General features: G+C 58.1%; 2 protein-coding genes across 5 annotated transcripts in view; both read left to right on the forward strand.

Annotated features, from left to right (window-relative positions):
- TRIP4 (thyroid hormone receptor interactor 4) overlaps positions 1-10,258 on the forward strand; it is a 31,613-nt gene extending 21,355 nt beyond the window's left edge. Inside the window, exons 12-13 of one of the 2 annotated variants that reach the window (XM_082769488.1) lie at positions 6,173-6,275; positions 10,032-10,258. In XM_082769488.1, coding sequence (XP_082625614.1) covers positions 6,173-6,275; positions 10,032-10,099 — 171 coding nt within the window. In that variant the 3' untranslated portion in view covers positions 10,100-10,258. The remainder of the gene's footprint in view (positions 1-6,172; positions 6,276-10,031) is intronic. The other variant, XM_082769489.1, reaches the window with a different exon arrangement.
- A 1,362-nt stretch (positions 10,259-11,620) lies between these two features.
- Positions 11,621-21,416, forward strand: part of ZNF609 (zinc finger protein 609) — a 48,180-nt gene continuing 38,384 nt past the window's right edge. For 2 of the 3 annotated variants that reach the window (XM_082769137.1, XM_082769135.1), the window contains exon 1: positions 11,621-11,757. The gene's annotated coding sequence lies outside the window, so the exon portion shown is untranslated. The remainder of the gene's footprint in view (positions 11,758-21,416) is intronic. The other variant, XM_082769136.1, reaches the window with a different exon arrangement.

Genomic DNA, 21,416 nt, shown 5'->3' on the forward strand with positions numbered 1-21,416 from the left:
TTCTAGCTGGATGGTGAGCAATTTCCCTCAGGAGAGGAGGAGAAAATGGCTGTTTAGTAGTTAATTACCTGTTATGTTAGGCTGACAGCTATGAAGCTTATGAGGCATGAAAGAAGAGTGGATCTGCCTGGCCCACAAATCACGAGGAGAACTGGGTGAAGGAAGTCGCGGGGAGGCCAGACGCACTCGCAGACCTCCCCTCGCCTCGCGGGGAGCCCTCTGCCGCCCACTCCCCTTGCTCATCAGCCTCTCGTAACTCTTGGAGCTTCGGGGCAGAGCCCGCTGCGTGTTTCTGCCTGCTGGGGGAGGCTGATTTATGGCTGCGCGCGGGCCTGCTTACAGCAGCCCAGCTCTTTCGGAGGGACACCGTCTCTGCCAAGATTTTCTTTTTCTTTTTTTTTTTTTTTTTCCCCCTCTTGAATGTGTTTTACGGTGAGGAATAATCAAGCGCTCTTGCCAACACATGGGTTCTGCTCGCTTTTATTCTTTCCAGACAGCCTCGCTTTCCAGTACTGCCTCTTTTATTTTGAAGCTCTTCGAGAGCGGCGGGGGGAAGCGGAGGCCAGGGCTCGAGCTGGTGTCCTGGCCCAGCGCTGCCTGGCAGCACCGGCTGCCTTTCCCTCACAGCGCTCCGAGCAGCCATGCCAGGAAAATGATTCACCCCTTGCCGAACGCCCCCGTCCCCTCGCCGCGACCTCCACCTCCTTTTTACGCTCTGCCGGGGTCACCCCAGCGGCCCCCCGGCCCCGGTGGCCATAAGATGGAGCGAGGGCGGCCGGCCCAGCGGGACTACAGCTTCCAGAGTGCAATTCTCCACCGCCGGGGCCTGCAGGCGCTGGGCTGTGCCGTGCTCAGCGAGCGAGGAGAGCAGGCCGCATTGCAGAGCTCTGCCTCTCAGGCTGGGGGGGGGGGACACACGCACACGCCGGGGCTGTTTCCACGCAGTATTTTTAGCCTTCGATCTCCTGTTTGTTTCCTTCGGCTTTTTGTGTCGTGATAAGAGCGAGAGAGGAGCTCGAAAGGTGGCCGGCGGAGCTGCCGGGGAATGTTTTTCGCTCTGCGCTTTGTGCTGCGCAGAACCTCTGCTCCGTCGCACGCGGCGCCTTTGTTCCTGCCTTGGATTCACCGGAGCAGAGCTCATCTCGTTAGCGACGGCTCCGCTCCCCTGGCACGTTTTCTTTCGGTTGCTGCAATCCCCTTGCCTTCTGTTCGAGGCGCTTGGGATCGAGCGAATGCAGATTTAGGGAGGGGGTGAAGAAATGGAGGGTGTGAGCGGGCTGGCCTGAGGGCAGCGCTCCTGTGGGTTCCCAAAGAAACAGTGCCCGTCCTGGGAGCTCTGGGAGGCACAGGCAGCAAGGGAGAAACAGGAGGAAAGCGGGAATATCCTCTGGGATGAAAAACATCCAGCGGGGTCTGGGCAGCCCTGTGTGGCACCCCCGTCCAGCTGGGGAAAATTAGGGGAAAAAACAGTCACCTTAACAGGTTGCAGGGGGAGAAACTGCAGGGAAATAGGGATTTTTCTCAGAATGTCAGAGAGGATGGGTTCATCTCCACGCTGACTCTGAGCTCCTCCTTTGCTCTTTGCTGTGGAGTGGGGAGGCAAGGCAGGCCTGCTGCTATTTCTGGCCTTGACAAGCTGGTGATGGGAGATGAGGGACGGCGAAAACAAAGTGTAGGGAACATTCATTAGCAATTATCCCTGCCTGCAGCCTGATTGGGGTGGCTGTTGGGGACATCTGATAGCCGCTTAATGCATGTTCAAAGCGCTGGCTCCAGAGAGAGGGCGGGCGCTGGCGAAGCTGGTGGCTGGCTTTTGGAGGAGCCCAGCACGCAGCTCCCTTTTCCAGCTCGTGCTCAGATGCTCCATTTAACCTCGAGCTCTCTCTGTGCGTTAAGCTGCCTTGAGATCTGCTTTTTGTTGGTGGTGGTGGTTTTTTTTTTTTTTTTTTTTTTTTTTTTTTTTTTTCCTCCTCCCTGCTAATCTCTTCACAGCTAGGATCTTACAAACCTGTTAGCAGCAAATGGAAGCCTGAGTGGAAGCAGAGATGGGAGTTTACATCTGCTGGTGGCCGGGGTGAGCAGGGAGGGTGGTGGCTGCACTGACGCAGCCACATGCAGGGTGTACGTGGGGCTTTCGACCACGCAGAGATGTGGGCTGGAGCAGCAGTTGGCAAACTGTGCCTGCTGTTTGCAGCCCACAGCGCCCACCGTCCTCCCAACAGCCACGTTGCGAGCCTGCTACGAGGTGGCAGAAGGACTGGAAGGAGACCAAATTATTTTTTACGCTGTTGTTACATTGTGCAACCCCTTTCTGTAGAGCTTTCTGGCTTATCTGCAGAACTGGAGAGCCTTTGTAGCCACCTTCTCCTAAACGCTGAACTGATTCCCTGGAGAGGCAATGCCAGAGCCCTGCACTACTGGCACCTGTCTTGCTTAATGCATTCAAGATTAATATGACGAGTGCATTGGGAAGGAACATCCCCCATGAAAACTCCTGCTTGGGTGGGATTCTTGGCCTCTTGCAGTGAGGGAGTGCAGTTTGCCCTTTCTCTTCACCTTCGAGTTTTATTTAAAGAAAAAAGAGCTGTTGCATGCCATTTCTACCGGGGACGTGCTCTGTCTTCTTTCTCTGGCACTCTAGATTTGGCTTTTGGCATTTTCCTACAAGTCTCACGCTTGCTGAAGCACTGATGAGCAGTGGTTGCAGTCTGTGGGCCATGGTATTTGGAAGAAGATTTTTTTTTTTTTAACTTTACCTCCTAAGCTTACTGTGTGGTAGGTTGCAGACTGACTCGGCTGACCTCTTGCAGCCCAAAGCAGAAGCGTTGAGGGGTCAGTTGTTGGTCCAGAAAAGCTGCACATAGTTGATAAAAACAGTAGGATGGAAATCCCATTGCCTCGGGAAAATGTTTTCGGGAGAGGGAGGAATCAGGGTATTGTTTGAGGAGGAAATTGGATGGGAAGGATTGCATAAAACTGAACAGAAGGAGAACTTTCTCAGCGTGGCCAAGGAGTGTAACTGCCATTAAAAGCCATCCAAAGTGCCAAAGGCACTTTGAGAAACAAATTTTTTACTCATTAGGCACTTGGGCAGCTGTGGAAAATTTAACAGAGACAAATGTATGTGTTCCACGTCCCGGTGCCAGTGGCTGAGACGAGAACAGAAGTCAACCAGCAGTCGCCGATAGGAGAGGCATCTTCAGAGCGTGGCAGGTGGGAGCTGATTTCCTAGCGCTGAGCTAAGCTGCGGGGAGAGCCCGCTGTGCTGCCACAACGTCTGTCGTGGTCCTGGTGCTGGTATGGGGGGCACGGTGCCTACAGATGGCTTCTTTACGTTGCTCTTCCCTTGGACGGTGACTGCACAGTGCTACGGGAGGGTGCTGGTGGTGGGACTAACTTTGTTCAGGACGAATGAGTTGAATCAACATGCCAGAAGGGACTGGTGAGTCCCTGGGACGTGCCTGTGCATCTGGGAGCAGGGGGGGGAGCAGGGCCTGGCCCTTGGGGAGGCTCAGCCGCTCGTGAAGGCTCAGCCCCCGTTCCTCCACCTGAGTGCATCTTGCTGGAAGCAGATGAAAGGCTGACGGCTTTTTCTCAGCCCCAGGAGGCAGCAATATTCCGCCTTTGGTGCTCACTGGGATGGGGTAGGAGACCTCTGGGGTGGGTACAATCGGGAGCCTGAGCTGGGAGCCCCTCGCCAAGGCGCTCTTCCCTGCCTCCTGGGGGCGAGATGCCAGAGGAAGGGCTGAAGCTTTTAAAATGCAGGACACGGAGGCTGCGCAGCGTTGGCACGCGGACAGAACCCTACCCTGGGAGAGGAGATGAAAGGCTGCGGCATGGCAGCGTAAACCCACGTCGCAGCTGTGGCATCCATCTCGGCCTTGGGGTTGGATTGAGCTTTAAGCGTGTGGAACTGAAGGGTTGAGCCTGGTTTTGGATGAAATCTCTCAGCGGAGAAAGCAGCCTGGCTTTCAGTGCCTGTTGTGAGGCTGTTCCCCACTGTGGGGGCCTGCGTGAGGTGCGAGGGGGACACTCTGCTGCTCAGCTCCACCTGGGAGGGGTTTGGGAAGCCACTGCAAGGCAGCAAGTCCTCCACGGCACATTGGTGCTGGGCGTGCAGCCTGGCTGAAGAAGCCGTGGCCGAGCCACGTGTCGTGGTGCAGGGACACCACCGCTGTCCCCAGGGAGGGGGCTGAGTCCCCCCAGCTCGACGGGGTGAGCTGCAGAGGCCCCGCTGCTGTGGGAGCTGCTGGGGCAGTCAGATGCCTGGCCCTGAAGAGCGACCGCTCGGCCGTGTGATCCCGAGAGCAATAAAGCCGGGCGAGCATTTCGCACTCACCAGGCGTTGGCCGGGGATATTCACACTGGCGCTTTGTAACCTTCCAAGATCCTCCCTCCCTGCAGATGGGAAATGAAAATCCTTGGCATCGGCGTGGAGCCATGGAAGCAAGTCAAGTAACGTGGCTTAGAGAGAGGAGAAAAAAAAAAAAAAAAAAAAAAAAAGGAAGAAACCTGTCCAATGCCAGCTCAGTGCAGCAGGGCGTCTGCGTGCTGCACAGATGAGCGCAGCTCCTTCCCTCCCAGCGCGGGTGTTGCACAGAGCAGTTCAGTGCCTGTACATCTCTCTCGCTCGGCGAGCGTGGCCCACGCTGTTGTAAAATGAGGGGGCTGGAAACACTTTCCAGTTGATCCACTCCTAGTGTCAGGCTTCTGTAAATCTCCCCTAACTGCCGGCAGCGCTGCCAAACCCTGCTACAGCGCCGGAGAAGTGGGCTGCTCCCTGCTCTGCTCTCCATGCCCAGCTGTTCCAGGGCAAATCCAAACTCATCTTGGCAGATCTGTGAGAGAGGGAGAGCTTTTCAAACACTCAGCCTAGAAGTCATTTGTTAGTAACAAATGGGGGATTTGCCAGGACACACTGCTCCATCTGGTTTGGCATCCTGTCCCGTACACCAGCCTCAGCGGATCTGCTCGAGGAAGGCAGGGGAGAAAAAAGGCAGCTTTCCCGGGGAAGGGAAACAGCTTCCCCTGCCTGTTTCTGCAGCGTTTCCTGGGCTGGAGCTCTTTCGTTGCCCTCTCCCGGAGGGGCAGATAGCACTCCTGGCAGCACAAGGTCTGCGACCAACGGAGGGTCTGAAGGGCTTCTTGATATTTGCATTTTTTTGTTGCATTTCCCTTCTAACCCAGCGAGGTTGAGCTGCATCCAGACAGGACTTCCATGCGCTTCTCTCACCCAGTGTTGTTTTTTTTTTTTCCCTTTCCCTATGGTTAACGAGAGAAGTGCTCTGTTTACACTCTTCCTGTAAAATTCCCTGATGTTTTCACCACAGTGACATCTCTCAGGAGACCTTTGTGTGAGCTCCTGTCCCGAGGTGCCTGGCCCGGAGGAGCCGGCCTCATTGCAAGCTGCGTTAGGGCTCTGGGGCCGAGCTGTTGCCGTACCATAACGCCCCGTTTCCTACCCGCTGCTCTTGGTTGCTCACCCGTTAGATGCAGGTGATTCTCGAGGGCTGTGTCCCACAGCAGGACGGTGCGTGCTCTCCAAATCAGTGTGGTTGAACCAAGCACGGATCTGCCTCACGGGGAGTGGATGGGGCTGTATCTGGAGCTGGAAGGGCTATCGCAGCTGAGGAGATGTTGCTGCTCTTCTGGTGGTCACGGCCTCGTTGTGCTGGCTGCCCAGGCTGTTCTGGCTGAAGCACTGGTGTGTTGTTCGCAGTCAGCTGGAGCGCAGCAGGCTGAGGATCACTCGTGCTTGTTAGAGCCAGCACAAGGTAGGCGGTGAGGCGGCGAGCTTGGGAGGGCAGAGCCTCGCAGCGACAGCCCACGCTCTGGGTCAGCGTAAGCCAAGTGTGAAACCACACCTTCAGGCAGCGAAACGCAGGCCTGTGCTGAGGGAGCGTGCGGGGATCTGCTCGGTGCGCGGCTCCAGACACAGGGCGAACCCCAGCAGAGGCAAAAATGAGAAGGGGCAAACCTGCAAGCGTACTGCTTTCATTAAAAGTTCTTGAACTGGCTCAGTCAGAGCTGGTGCAGCCTATATATAGCTGGGCTCTGAAATGAGGGTTTGTCTGGAAGCGCTTCCTTTTGTGCTGCTCCCCACTGCTGAGCTCCCTTCACGCCCGCTGCAGTTCGCCTGACTGTGCTGTGTGTGTGTCTCTGTGTTTTGCAGTATCCGGATTTGAGCCAGGAGTCTGGGTCTCCATTTGTCTTTATCTGCACTAATCCCCAGGAGATGGTTGTGAAGTTTCCCATCAAAGGAAAACCCAAAATCTGTAAGTAGTAAAGTTTCCACAGATGCCCCCCTTGGCCTTTCTTGCCTGCTCTCATCACCACCTCTGCTTGCCTTTGCCATATGAGTTCACAACCTTTGCCCCGCGCTCTTTGATCTGTAGGTGTTTGTTTAATGATTCAAATACATCTGTAATATTTTTGTCTTCGGTTCCCCTTTCCCCAGATGTTGTTTCCTTCTAAATACATGCCTCTTCCTGCCTCTGCAAGCACTCGGGACTCAGAGAGCGCTCACGTGCTCTGAGGAAACGCATGTCTGCAGCTGATCTGCGTCTGGCACGAGCTCTCTGAGCCTGGGTCAGGACGCGAGGCAGAAGCCTCCCTTTATCCTCAGACGAGGAGGGGGGCGTGACACTGCTCCATGCTCGGGCCGAGCCGTGCTGGCCGCTTGCCTTCCTTTCCACATCGCCTGTGAGGAGGTGAGGGGCTGAAGCAACGAGGGCTGCGGGGCCAGATGGATGCGCTGCCCCAGCCCAGCCGCGGGCCGGCAGGATGGGATGTCCTGGCAGAGCTGGCGGGGAAGCGCCGCAGCATCTGTCCGCGCTCTGCTTGCCAGCGTCGTTAGTCCCTTTTATGAGCCACCAGCCCTCCGCAGGCTGCCAGTTACTCCTGCCCGCTGCTGTAAAAAGAATGGAGGATGGATGCAGCAGCTGGGGAGTCTGCAGTCAGCTCCATCCTTATTAGCAGCTTCCCCACCACACAGCCTGGGGAAGGCACCGTACATGCTTTCAGGGGATGTGAAAAATTAATTTGACAGGCTAAAAGCAGCATAAGCAGAAATAGTCTTGGCTGTTTGTTTAGCAGAGCTGATGGCTGGGTTTTCTTTCTCATTTGCAGCGTGGTTCTCAGGGAGTAGTTATCTGGTGGCGCAGGAGCGGCAGGGTTTCTCAGGACTGGTTAATAAGGCCTTTTGAAGCACAGTGTGGGTTTTTGTGTTGTTTCTGAGGTGTTTTTTTCCCCTTTCTCCACTCGCAGGAGCACCGTTCTCCCACGGCTTTGCTCTCTCCCTGGGCGCTCGGCGTGTACCTTCCCTGCAGTGGTACCGAGCGGGTGGAAGGGCAAAACAATTTGGTTTATTCCCTGGCTTTTGTAGCAACATCTGGGAGGTGCATTCAGCCGATGGCAACAAACAATGCTCGGTGATCTGCAGCTGCAGAGCTCATGTGAGGGCTTGGATCTTGCTAGCGGCGCTGTCCTCCCCCGGGGACAGGTCTTTTCCAGCGTGCCGGTGAGCAGTCAGGGCTGTGCTGAGTTATTTGGGATGGAAATGTCTGTGCTGCGCTACAACAGCCTCATCGCTGGAACAGCTGCCGTGTCCTTCGTTTTATTTTTATTTACATTTTCAGCTTCTCTCCACTCTTTCAGGCTCCGGCTGCCGTGCCCCCTTCCCCTTCACATCTGCCCCTGTGGAGCTGCGGTGGCTGAAGGGGAAGCGGCTGCGTGGCGCGGGGCTGGCCGCCTCCTGCACGTCTGCCTCTCCGGGCACGGGCGCTGCCTGCCCCCCCATCTGTCACATCGTCTCCTTTGTGTTGTGACAGTTTCCTGCTTGGAGCAGGATCAGCCTAACAGCCTGGAAGGAAGCCGGCTGCGCTCGCGGCTGCCCGCGTGGCCCGCTCCCGCTGCTGGCCGTGCCTCCCCTGCCCTCCTCCCCACGGGATCTGTCACGAGAGCGCGGGAGCTGCGGCGCGGAGGTCGTGGAGCTGCACGTCCCCCTCCGGGGAGACACAGACAGTGTTTGTGACGGGTGGGGGAAGGAGCGGGGGAGCCTTTGACCTTTGCTGGTGGTGGCACGCTGTTTTACGAGGGGCTGGCTTCGCATGCGAGCCGGTCAAAAGCGGGGCTCTCCGAGCTGGAAGCGGCTGCACCGGCTCATGTCCCTACCTGGGCTCGCTGGCTGCCCCGGTCTCCTTGAAGCCTGGCTCAACCGTGACAAAATGCCAGTTTGTCTTGTTGGGAAGCCAAGCCCGAGCGGCTTTCCTTGCCAGATAACAGCATGGACCTCACCGCAATGACATCTGAATGCTTCTCCATTGCAAATTAGTCGTTTCTAGCAGCCTGGGGAAGGAAGAAAGAAACAGAGCTCGACTCGGTGCCAGGGTTATTGTTTGCATGGAAGGGATGGGCATGGCGTTTGTGTCACATTTGTGACCACGGCTTTCCCCAATCGTGTCCCTGCTCAGTCTCAGCGTGTGAGGACAAAGCTCAGCCGTGGCTCTCTGGGGAGATTTCCTTCAATCTGGGCAAAGCTCCCCCTGGAGCAGCGCTCCCAAAGCTGCCTTGAACAGCCGAGGGCTGGAGGAGCGTGGTGGTGGGGCTGGGAGAGGGGACACAGCGCGGCGCTGCCTGCGAGATGAGAGTCCTTAAATCACTGAGCGTAAAGAGAAGGGGACCCTGGGGCCGTTGCCTTATTTTTAGCCTTTTCTTAAAGGTTACCCACGTGACGTTTTATCTTTGCCAGCTGATAGAGCAGAGGAGCCTACTGATCACTTCTGGGACCCAGGAGGAGCAGGCAGGCATGCTAAGTACGGAGCTAACAGCTCTGGACGTGACAGAGCTTTGGCGCTGGGAGACCAGAGCGTGGAGCGAGCACGAACTCGCCACCTTTCTCCTGCCAAAACCCCACGGTTTGGTGACTCGGAGGGCTGACGCGCAGCATCCGCACGCTCTGCCTCGGCCCTGCTGGGGGCCTGGTCTTTTGCTGTTTATTTCTGATGGCAGCAGCAGCACGCGGGAGCTTTGCAGACACCCTGCTGGGTCCTGGGAGCTGCCGCACCGAGGCATCAGCACCACCTGGTTCCTGCAACCAATTTCAACCACAGCCATAGCCTGGTGCAGGCATTTGCAGAGCGATGGCGCAGTGAATTGCAACTGCTCACTCGTGGTTTTTTTTATATATATATATATTTTTTTTTTGCACATTTACGGCTTCTGTATTCAGAGAGGAGCAAGGCTGACCCGTGACTCAAGCTGAAGGAAGGAGGCAGTCTCAGGGAGGCCGGGGTGGTTGTCCTAATGGGATCTCATGAGCAAAGTGGCTTTGTCATCTGCCTCTCCTGGAAAAAAAAAGTGCTGTCAGGCCCTTCTGTGAGCTAAAACGAGAAGTTTTCTCAGTGTGATGGGAAGGCGACGCTCCCTGACTGGATGAGAGCCATTGTCTCTGGCCAAGTTTCTGCTTCCCGTGGCACGCTGGCATTTACCAGCAGTTTTAGGAGCCGTGCCCAAAGGTTTGGAGCTTGGGCCGTCTCATCCCCGGGAGCTCCCCTGGCCGTGCTGTAGCTGTGCTGGAGCTTCTCCTAATTCTCCTTGCTTTGAAGAATTTAGGTCTGGCCAGGGTGAGGGGGACCCTCCCCGCCCGCTCGCTGTGCCGCATCCCTGCCACGCCGCTTGTCCCCGCTCTCTGCGGGCTTCCTTCGAACGTGTTGACACGCATCCTGGGGGCGAGCAAAGCGATCGCTTTCCTCCTGGATGTTAATTTGCTCTCCTCCTCGCTGGAGCCCCCCCGGCGCCTGTGTGCTGCGCGCTGCCCCGGCTCCCGTGTCGCGCCTGCGGAGGGAAGGCATGGCGGCTGGAAACGCCGGGCTCCTCAAGCACGATAATTAAATGTGACAGCAACACACTAACTAGGAGACCTCGCTGCCTCCAGCTGATTTGCAATGCAAATAGCATTTAAAAATAAAGACTGATGAGGGTTGTGTTTTTTTTTTTTTTTTTTTTCCTTCTCCCCCCCCCTCTCTTTACAGGGAAGCTGGATTCCAAGATCCATCAGGGAGCGAAGAAGGGGTTAATGAAGCAGAAAGCAGTGCTGTGAGCTGCCACCTTCCCACGCGGGCACTGCCACCGGGACTGCCACCCACGGGTGCTGCCGTGGCCCTCGCCTCTGGAGCAGGTGCTCGCGGGAAGGAGGCTGCGACGGCGCCGTTGGGTATCGCTCCGTGTTGTACTCGGAAAGCATTAAAAGAAGTGTTTTCACCAAGCTCTTTCCCTGCCCAGGGCCCAGCGCCACGGAAGGGGTGGGTGGGAGATGGAGCTGATGCGGTGACACATTCGGGTGCTGGTGTCTGTCCCCCGTGGGGACCCCACGACTGATCCCAGGGAGCCTGTGGGCGGCACGGCCTCCAGCCACCATCCCAGCCCCTCGGAGCTGGCTCTGTCCCCCTCCAAAGCAAAGAGGCAGCTCGTGCCTGTTCGCTGGGCTGGGACACGTGCTGGCCTCGCAGGAGGGCACACCGTGACTGCTCCCGGGTGCTCGGCAGGGCTTGCAGTGCTCGATGCCTTCTGCTGGGCCAAAAAACCACGTGGGGCTCGCGGGATGGCTCCAAGCAGCTGCGATGCTTGCACCCTACGGCCCCACAGCACATCTATGGGGTCGGGGGTGGGAGGTGGGCTCTGGTCCTGCCTGCCCCGAGGGTCGGTGTGTGGGGCTGCCAGCGGGAGCTCGCCCTTGCAGCTCCCGGTGCCTTTGGGCCGTGCATCTCTCTCCTGGTTTGTACTGGAGCAGCAGCCTCCCTGCAAAAGCTGCTCCTGCTGCAGCTGCGTGTGCGAGTTACAAACCCTCTGTGCCTCGCGAGCAAGATTAATTTCTCCCTTTCTTTAATCCTTCACATTCAGCAGCTCCCCGCATCGACCTGCCCCTGCTCATTACACCTCCGTGCTCCCTGGTGCCACCTCGCTCCAGGCTCTGCCCCACCCTGCCCTCGGTGTTCCCAAGGCCCTGGGGGATTTTGGTGTGGCCGCAGACCCCAGAAAGCTCCTTGGGGCCCCTCCTGGACCCCCGCAACCTGCCCCAAGGGAGCTGCCTGGTGCCTCTGCTGCCATGTGTTGGGGCTGGAGGTGCTGGATGTGCCCCAAATGCCCGTCCCATTGGTGCCCCACTGCCCTGCCAGGGGTCCCCATGGGTGCCACTGGGGTTCCCCTCTCTTGGGGTGCTGGGGTTGGGACCAAACGGCCCCCACGGCTCCTGCGGGCAGCTTCAGACCGAAAATTACCTCTGTGCACCTGCCCCACACCCCTCCTCGACTCTCAGCTGTTCCCAGGGCACCGTCTACCTTGGGAGCCACCTCCCAGCCCACCGCGCCCAACCCGCGCCCCCCAAACCCTCCCCTAAACCACCCCTGGCCGGGGACAGCTCTGGGTGCTCCCCGCTCCGCTCCGCTCCACTCCGCGTTTTGCGGCCAGCCGGGCACGGAGGCGGCGCGCTGCGGGCTGCACCTCCGAGCGGGGCCGAGCGGAGCCGAACGAATCCGAACGGAGCCGAACGGAGCCGAACGGGGCCGAGCGGAGCCGATCCCGCGGCCGCGCGCCCCGCCCCGCCCCGCCCCGCCCCGCCAGGCGGACACCGGCGCGGCCTGCCCCGAGCGGCGGCATGGCGGGCCCCGCCGCCCGGCCCTAGCTGCCCGCTGCAGGCAGGAGCCCCCGCGGCCCTCATGGAGGACACCTAGGGCCGCCCGGGACGCCAGCTGGAGCCCGGTGAGTGCCGCCACGGGTAAAACGGGGGGGGGGGGGGGAGCGGAGAACGGCGTCGCCCCCGGTGCCCCCCCCCCCCTCCCTGAGGGGATCGTCACGGGCCGAGCCCGCCCCCCCCCCCCCCCGTGCGGCCGTTGGGGCCGGGACCCCCCCCCCTTCCCCTCCTTCCCCCTCTTCCCCCCCTTTTTCCCTTTTTTCCCCTTTTTCCCCTCTTTTCCCCTCCCCCGGTGGCCGTTGGGCCGCCCCCTCCCCCCTCCCGGACCGTTGGTCCCGGTTCCCCCTCACGCCCCCCGCCCCCCCCCCCAGCCCCTCAGTGTGGGGGGGCCTCGCCTTGTGCCCACAGGCCCCGGGGGGGGGGTGCAGGGGCCGCCCCCCTCCCTGGAGCCCCCCCCGTGTCCGTGGGGCCCTGGGTGCTGTGGGGTTCGCTGCTCGTCCCCGCTGTGCCTCAGGGTGCCCGGAGCCCCCCCCGGGGGTGGCTTTTTGGGGGGCTGCTCCCCTCGCACCCAGCGCCCTTGGCACTGCAGCGCCGCGGGGACCTCGTGGGTGCCCCCCGCCAGCGGGCGAGAGCCTCCTGCCAGGAGATTTCCAGGCGTAAGTTGTGTTTGGGGGCACGGGGGGGGCACCGCTGGAGGGCACGGGGCTCCTCCGCTGCCCGGGATCGAGGGCACCCCGAGCACCGCGGGCACCCTGCGCTGGAGCCATCGCCGTGCTCCTCACAGCCCCATCCCGAGCCCCCCGGGACGCCGCCGCTCGTGGCTGCGGTAAGTGCCGAAGCTGCCGGCCGGGCACGGTGGCCGCGAACGGCTCCGGTGGCCACAAATGGCTCCGGTGGCCACGAACGGCTCCGGTTTTCTCCGGGTGCAGCCGAGGGGTGAGAACGGGCGCTCCTGAGATAAAGCGCTCCCTCCCTCCCGCCCATTGTGTACACAGGGAAGGTCACAGGTTCAGGTCTTGTCTGTCAGACTTGGCTCCCCTCCACCTCCCAGCAGGCCTCTTTTTTTTTTTTTTTTTTTTTTTTTTTTTTCCTTTTTTTTTCCCCCCTTCCCCCCTGTTCTGGGTAGGCCCTTTCCCTCGGAGGAGGTGTTAGACGAATTTTTTTGTGTGACGTATGGCCAAGAGCTCGCGGGCCCTTTTTTTCCCCCCCCCTCCAGAAGAATAAGGATGCCGGTGTCGGGGCTGACTTTCAGAGCAGGGCCGATGCTGGTGTGCGAGCCTTCCTCGCCTGGACATCCTCAGGAAAACCTATTTCCACGCTTTGTGTGATGACTCCGGCATCGGATTATGCTGCACATTTCTAGCTCTTTGTTGGCAGTACACAGCCCTGCACAGCGCTCGAAAAATCCAGTCAGCTTATTTTATTGATTAGCTTTTGAACGGAATAATTTATAATTTATCGTTCTGAGGCCGTTTTGGTCTTGAAAACAGAAATCCTCGTCCTTTTTCCACCCCCTTTAATCCACCAGCGTTTTCTCCTCTCCCCGCGGGGTAGAGCTCGCCGAGGAAGGGCGACGTGCACGGCGCCAGGAGCGTGGCCATCTCGCTGGTGCAAAAGAACGAGGATTTAATGTTTTACCTAAACCGGCCTCGCGTTCAGGACGAGGGCCCCGAGCCAGTTCAGAGCCACCAGAGGAAATTAATTATCAAGCAAGTTGTAATGACCTGTAATTGAGTATGACCGGGGCGCTGGGGCTTTTTTTTTTTTTTTTCATGCTTGGACTTCATTTCCAGCGGAGGGCCTGTGCGCTTTGCGCGTCGCCATTCGGCTGCTCGTTAGCTGGAGGTGCCGGGCTGTGCGTGGAGGTGCCTCGGCGCACGTTACCGCGTCCTCTGCGTGCCTGCAGAGCGGCAACATTATTTTTTGCAGAGCCTGGCTCTGAGGGAGAACCTGGCGAGAGTAAGGGACGCTCAGCCACCCGCACCCCAGCCCAGGCTGGGTGGGAAGGGCGGATAATTTCTCCCTCTGTGCAGTGGCGAGGTCGCAAAGGCCCCTTGCAGGAACCGCAGCGCGAGCAGCCATGCGGCCGTGACCTCGGGTCGCAGCCCTGCGGCCACCAGAGCTTCTCCTCTGAAGTCCTTTGGCTCTCTGGAAGCGTTTGCGGGAAGAAATGGCTCACGAGGTGGGAAGGCAGCGGGGGGATGCTCAAGCCACGTCGAAGCTACCTAACAGCTTGTGCGTCTTGGTGATGTACAAACAAGGTCGGTCAGGTTTGTTCTCTTTGAGAACTGGGCAATGTTGAATTTAAATCCACCTCTAGGTTTGCATTTGCAGTATTTTTTTTACATTCCTTGCCTTTTTGCATGAGTTAAAGAACACCAGGAGCTGCCTCGTGGATCTGGCACTTCTGCGCGGGCGTCCCTGCGCACGTGGATCAATTCCGTGTGCCCGGCCGGTAACCGTGGGCCATGACAAAGCCACCCGGCGAGGGCAGCGGTCTCTGGCACTGACTGCCTTGGTGTTTCCCGGGCACACTTCTCCTCTGCTCGCTCACCGTGTTGCTGTTGACCCCGTGGGCTGGAGCCTTGCTGTGTTCCCACGCGGCCGCGCTCGGATTCGGATTAAGGCCTCGGGGTGCTGATGCAATGCTGGTGCCAGCTGTAAGGCACTAAGCCTCTTTGTCCCCTTTATCCCGAGCCTTATGTAAAGAGGATGGTATTTCTGCTCCCAGGTACGTTGTTTCAGGGCAGCCTGGTGCTGTGAGCTGTGGGACGTGGACAGCAGTTTCCCCAGTTGGTGTTGCGAGAGTCACGGGGCTGTTCCCAAACCCGCCTCGCGTTTCCCAGCGGCTGCTGGCTGTTCGTGGGAAGGCTTTTTGAGATGTTTGTGCACGCCGACCTTCCCAAAGCTCCTGGAGATGTCCAGGCAGTGTTAGTCTGGGGTTCCCCCTTGGCACCTCTTTTCTGCTGATGCTTTGTGGGCATGGGCGAAGCGTGTGGGAGCTCTGCGGAGCTCTGCTGGCTCGGGTGGTTCCCTGGGGTGGCCTCGGAGCACACGGGTACTTCGGCTGCCCTCACAGAAGCAGGTGAGGAACCAGTGAGCTCATTTGGCACCCAGCCTCATGGTCCTGTTCATCCTCCCCAGCTCTCGGGGCCGCTCTGCAGAACGGGTGCAGAGTGGAGTGATGCGACCTCAGCAGCTCTCATGCAAGGGAAGGAGAAGAAAAGACCCGATCGGGGCACGGCAACACAAAAAAGGCACTTTCCTGCTAACTGGGATCAGTGCCTTGTGGTGCAGCGTGGTTTCAGGGAGAAGGCAAAGTTTGTGCTCTGATGGCCTTGTACTAAGGGAAAACGGGCTGGCTGCCTGTCTGGGAAACCTGGCTGTGACTTTGGCTGCTTCTGAGATTTCTATTTTTTTGTGTGTCAAATTTATTAGTTTCTGTGAAGGAAATGCCTATTTCACTTCTGGGTTCCGGTGAAAAATCTGTTTCCTAATTGAAGCTGAGATGTTGTCTTGCTTTTTTCGCAGCTGAGTGTCCTTCACATGCAAAGAAATCTCTGATGGACCTGTTTAAACGTCAGCTCTGATGCGGTGTGAGGGGGGTGTGTGTGTGTGGAGAGGTACAGAAGGATGTGAGTGCGTGGTTGTGGATGAGGAAAGAGAACTTCAGGAGAATCTTGATCTTGTATTTAAGCATTAAGCGCTCAACTTCTGCAATTCATTTCCTTGTTTTCTGGAGCAAGAAAAGAGACAGGGAGAGGGAAGGTAACCTTCCTTTTTGACACTCTGTCACCGAGCGTGTCATGGGCACGGGAAAGTTTTTCAGCCTGAGTTGTTCCCTTTGAGCTGTTGCTGGGTCTGCTCGGCCTCTCGGGACAGCTGGAAGGCTGTTTGTGGACTGCATTTCATCAGGTGCAGCATCTCATCGCTTGGCATGGGTACCACGATCTATTGGTAACAAAACGAGGCGATTTCAGAGCGCTGTTAATAAACCCGGGGAGCCCCTCCTGGGTTGTGGTGCAATGGGAGCATCTCCGCGTGGCTGACCCTCAAGATTTGGCTCTGAGTTACCCCGAGACCTGGTGCTTCGAGGAGAGCTCAGGATCCTGCCTGCAGCTCCTGAAGGCGTGAGGGGGGCTGGCGCAAACTGCCCTGCTCCCGTTGAGGAGGTGGAGGCTCTCCGGCAGAATTCACGCTCCTTCCCAGAAGGTTTGGTGGGCGATGCTGCAGTGAAGGTTCTTGTCCTGAAGCTTTTCTCTTCATTTTTTTTCTGGTTTAGCATCTAATCCATACCTTCCCTTTGTACTTATTGCCGCAAGTAATTACAGCTGGGCTACAGCTACCAAAACAAGCCGAGTACACTTTGATGCATGAGTCTTGCTTTTTTTTTTTTTTTTTGTATTGTATTCCTTTACGTGCTGGCTAATTCGCAAAATTCAGTAATTTGCAATGGGCCATTAGCGTGAATTAGCAACTTTCTGATGTATATCATAGCTTTGCAAATGCGCTTTATTAATCTGTGAAACACACCTATTTATTATCCCTCTCGTTTCAAAAAAAAAAAAAAAAAAAAAAAAAAAGAAGGTGGTGGTGGGGAAATAAAGCGCTGGAGGGATTTCTTGGTCTGGTACTCTCTGTGCCTGCATCCGTCCCTGTCTGTGCCTGCCTTCCCTCCTCCCGCACTTCGCAGTCTGGCTGGTTTTTCCCAAAGTGTTCCCAGGCTGATGGCTTGACAGCAAGAGGGATTACAGCCGCACGTACAGTCTTCTGCTGCAAATGAAGCCTTTGCTCGTGTAGCCAAGGTGCCCTAATTGGTTATTGAATGAGGGGAATTAAAGGCATTAAGAGGGGAAGTGGCGGCTCCTTCATTTTTGGAGCGGCGGAGAGATGTTCTTCCTATTCTGACGCCTGGGAAAGGGCCAAGGCCGCCGGTGCTCTCTCCTCAAATTAAAATCAAGCCCAGGAGCTCGCTGCCTCTGCCCTGCGGTCCTGGGAGCGGTGGGGACGCAGCGCTCCGTCCTCCTCCATGGACAAGCATCGTGCTGCCCTGGCGTGTGCTCGGCGCCTCCTTTGTGTCGAGCCCCAGGTGGGAGCGTGGCTGGGAGCTGGTGCAGAGCCCTTGGTTCGCATCTCCCCGGGGCTCTTCCTTGGGGTGGCGAAGGCAGGAGGGAGAGGTTGACCTGTGTACCACCCCCTGCCTGGGTGCTCTCCCACCGACGTGGCCGGGGCGAGGCGAGGCGAGCAGCCTCCCTGCCTCCCCAGGCCCGGAGAGGAAGGGTGCAGCTCTCTGCCGAGACGTGCCCGGTCTGCTCCCACCAACGCCCAGCAGCTCGGGCTGCTGCCAGAACCACCGGTGCGCTTCTGCAGGCCTGCGGACGGCGTTGGGCGAGCGGGGGAGAAGGCCGAGCTGCCTTTTTTTCCGGCGTTTGCTCCGCCAGTTGTTTATGCCCGCCGCACGCCTTCGCTCGGTGCCAGCTTTTCTCTCTTCCCATCTCCGTGACTGATGTTTTGGGGATCTTTCCTGATCACATCCATCTCGCTGCTTCCTTTCGCTGCCGACTTTTGCAGGCTGTTGGCGTCCCTCCAGCCTGCGCAGAGCTTTATCTGGAATTTGTGAGCCTTCTTGGTTGTTTCTAAGCGCTCTCTGGCCCGGTCCCCCTTGGAGGCTGTGGGCGAGGACAGGGCACCAATTCAGATATCTCTAAGCCTCTCGTAAATCAGCTCCTTTCTGTGTTGGGGTGAGCAAGGGTGTAACCAGACCGGTTTGAAATCCGCACGGCTGCGTTCGTTCCAGTTTCCTAATGGAGAACAGCTCCGTGGATGAGGGAGAATCAACCCCCAGCTTTGTCCCATATGTCCCTGTGGGAAGCGTCACGACGCACAGCTCGGTGCCAGTCAAACGGCTTCGCCCAGATGTCCCGTTTCGAGTGTTTCATGTTATTTTTGGACACAGCCGGCAGCGGCGTGGCTGACTGGGTTCAACGGGAGCGAGCTGCAGCGTGGTAGGAGAGCACCCGCGCTGGGTCTGGTGCTGCTGGTAGCACACATCCCGCTCTGCAGACTGCTCCCAAGCGTTTCTGAGCCCGTCCTGGCCAGGTGTGGCTCCCAGGGGCTGCCGGTGCCACCAGGGAGCTGCCAGCATCCACAAGGCCCGTGCTCAGAGCTGGCAGCACCCGCGACCCGCACTGATCGGGTGGGGGCTGTAGGATTGGGGTGAGGACGGTGCTGTAATTCTGGTCCTTGTTGGACCCTGACGTGCAAGTTGAGGAGCAGCTTTGATGCAAGAGCAGATCCCCGTTGAGCATCCCTGATTGCCGTACGCTCCCCGTGTGCGTGTTGGTGAGCTCGGGGTCCAAGCCAGGTACCGGGGGTGGCTCCGTGTTTGTGGGTGAGTGACAGCAAGCGGGAGGGCCGAGAAGGTGCCGTGTGTCTGTCCTGTATCAGAATGGAAGGAAGTCGTGCTTGGTGCCTTCACCTGGGTTTGCAGGTACTCTGGTGCCTGCTGATGGTGCCGAGGATTGTGCACGCGAGCGATGTTTCTCTTGCAATTTGTTGCCTTGAAATGGGAAGCCCTTGGATTTCCCTGTGTGTCGGCAGAAGATGTCTGAGCAGCGTTTGATTCAGTGCAGAGGCAGGTAGCTTGAAAAAAACACGAGGGCTGAGGAGCCCCAAACCAAAATACCTGTAAATCTGAAGAACCGCCGGCTCTCGAGGCACGAACAAACAAAAAATTGTGACTTTGGTGCTGGCGCTTCCAAGAGCGATGGGAGGATTAAAGACGAGCTTGTGCCATTTTTCCTGTTTCCTGATATAAGGAAGGCCTGAAACGTTTCCTCCCTTTTGGTCCCCCCTTTCTGTGTGCCTCACGCAGTGGTGACGTCGCTGCCGGTCGCGTTTGGCTCGTTGGGGGCTGAGGGGAGCGTGTGCGAGTGGGGGTCTGTTGGGGCTGGCTTTGCTCTCGAGCCTTGTTCAAGAGCACTGGGGGTTTTCAGCCCTGACTGAGCTTCTCCTAAATAAGTGTCAGGAGAGGTAAATGCTGAGCTGTAGCTAGCCCAGCAAAGCGTTTCCTTCAGGTCTGGTGCTGCGTGCCCGTATTTTGTGGCACCTCTGCTTTTGCTGCTCTTCTTTGTGATAATCTCAGTTGAATGTTGCTGCAAAGGTTGTGTTTTAGGGTTCCCAGCAGATATGGGGTGGATGCGAGCTAGAGCTCTGACCTGAACCACATTTTTTGACCGATGCTGAGTGTTACGTTGATGCTTACCCGGGTGTTTGGGTGCAGGTGGGCATCACGACTGGTAACCCTGAAACCCTGCCGCGGGCAGAGCCTCCCGGCCTCCCCTCGGCTACGGGCTCCCCTCTCCCATCCATCCCCAGCCTGCGTTCGGACACCGCAGGCTCCTACCGACCGCCAGCAAACGACTCGTGCCCCGTGTCAGGTTCATCTCTGGTGTCAAGGCTCAGCCCACGGAAACTTGGAGTCCCGGCGTAAGTTTCTGGAGCGCTCGCCGGGCGCTGCAGCTGCATTGCATGCTGGAAGATGTAGTCTCGCTGGGACGCACCTCCATATTAAACGAGAAGGGTGGCTCCATTTTATTCAAATTGGGCTCAGCCTGCTGGCTCCTGGCAGCTTGCCCGCGCCGTCCCGCTCGAGCCGGGAGCCACCGAAGTTTTCCCGGTGCGCGGAGGCAGGAGCGCGGCTCCTCGGCGCGGGTCGTGCCCGGTGCCACGCCGGGCGGCTGCTTTCGAAGCCCCGCGTTTCGGTTTCGCAACGCCGCGGGCTCCCGCTGCGCGGACGCGATCGAGGAACCCTGCCCCTGTCGGGTGGCAGTTCTGGAGGGTGTCATGGTAAATCTCCTTTGTCTGCTTCGGCTTGACTGATGCATGGGGGAGAGCAAACCCTCCTCCCCTGCCGGATTTCTGGAGCTGAAAGCAGCAAGTGAGTGAGGAAGCTCCTTTGTGCAGATTTCTCCGTCTCCTCTTGTGCGTGCCAGCTGGCTCTCATTCAACATTTCTCTTCTTTTTTTTTTTTTTTTTCTCTCTTTATTTTTTTTTCTCCCCCATCTCTAGAGAGAGGGGGCGGGGAGAAAAGGAACATCTTAAAAAGAAATCTGCAGAAAAGACACGGGAGTTACTTAACAAAAATCCAACCCAAACAAGCCCAGCTGGGGGATTACGAACGCGGCGGTAGGAGGCGAGCGGGGAGAGAGCGCGGCGGCCCTGGAAAGGGAGGCGCGTCCCCTCAGAGTTTGCTTTAGTCGTAAAAGGAAACAAAAAGGGATCTGGTGTTGAGGCGGCGTATGGGGAAAGCTGCAGGCTGGCTGCCAGCGAGGGGCGGCGGGAGGAAAGGCCTCGTGGCACGGAGGGACCACGCTCCTGCGTTGCCCCGCGCCTCCCCGGGGATGGATGCCCGCGAGACCGGCGCGCCGGAGCCCTCCGCTCCCAGCCGGGGGAAGCGCCGCATCCAGGAGCTTTTTCCGTCCTCTTTTGCCGCTCCTTCTCGCGGGCATTCCTGAAAGTTAATCAGGGTGAAAATTGCAGTCAGTCATGTCTGGAAGCCACCAGAGGCTGGTCCTGGAGCGCTGCGGGCTGGAGCACATGGGTATGAGACAGCCTTGCTACGTGTGGGCTGGCTGCCTTGTCGCCAGGAGAAGCGCTTTCTCCTGCCCCTCGCCCCCGTTGGGCTTGCAGCCGATCCCCAGCCTGGTTTCCTGGCCTCTGGTAGTGCGGCGGCGAGCCGGGCTCGGAGCATCCCGCGCGTATTTCAGCACAAAGAGCCGGGGCTTGTGCGGTTTCCCAGCTCTCGGCTTGGTGCTTTTTGAAGTGCTGCCTGGCTCTGTTTGAATAGCTTTCTCTAGGTGTGTTTGCAGTTGGCTGCTAGCTCCGAAAGTGAACTTTCAGGTTTGTCTCTAATACGCTGGCTCCTTCCCAGTGCGGAGATGTGGATTGTAGAGGTCTCGGCACCTAATGGAGCTGAATTATTCATGTCTGGTGCTGTGTGTGTGCAGCATTCCCAAGCAGAAAGCTGTCTCCTTGTCGGATCTGTGCTCCAGGACTGCTCTTAAAACGCTTTGCTGGCAGGTCTCCAGGCCAACAAGTGAGCACATGCTTTTCATGTTGTGCGGGGATCAATCCTGCGATGGCAGGAGGTAAAGGGAAGGCCACGTTTATGGCTGGATCAATCCCTCCGGTCTGTTCCGTGAGACGCCGGGGTTTGCGGAGGAGAGCGGGGAGCACCCGAGCAGCACCCGGCATTTGGGGGAGCTGTGGGAGATGCTTGGGACCCACGTATGCAGGCTGGCTTGCGAGGGAGCCACCAACCCAAATCTCATTTTGGGGTCGCAGCCTTCGAACCCAAGGCCAGAAGGCGCGGATCCCCGGTCTCTGCAGGGCTGGAGGCCGGCTCCTGCAGCGCTCGCGGCACGACGCGCCTCTCCTTCCCCGCTGCAGCCCCAGCCCGTTCTTGTTCGTCCTGTTTGCGGTTCCCTTCCCTGCCCCGGCAGGGCTCGGGCTCCCTTCTGCCGCCTCCTGCGTTGGGTGAACGCTTTCTCCTCCTGTTTGCTAAACCTTCGGTGGTGCCCGGCTCTCCACTGGACTCGTGGGCTCGTTCCTTTTGCTGTGGGAGGAACCAGACGCTGCTGCTGTTTGGGTAGCTTCAGACCTAAGTCCTCCTCATCCGCTCCTCTTATTTTCTGGACAAAACTAATACTTGGCCGTGGCGTATCCC

The sequence above is a fragment of the Aythya marila genome, assembly GCF_965140915.1.
Source record: "Aythya marila genome assembly, chromosome: 11".
Lineage (NCBI taxonomy): Eukaryota > Metazoa > Chordata > Aves > Anseriformes > Anatidae > Aythya > Aythya marila.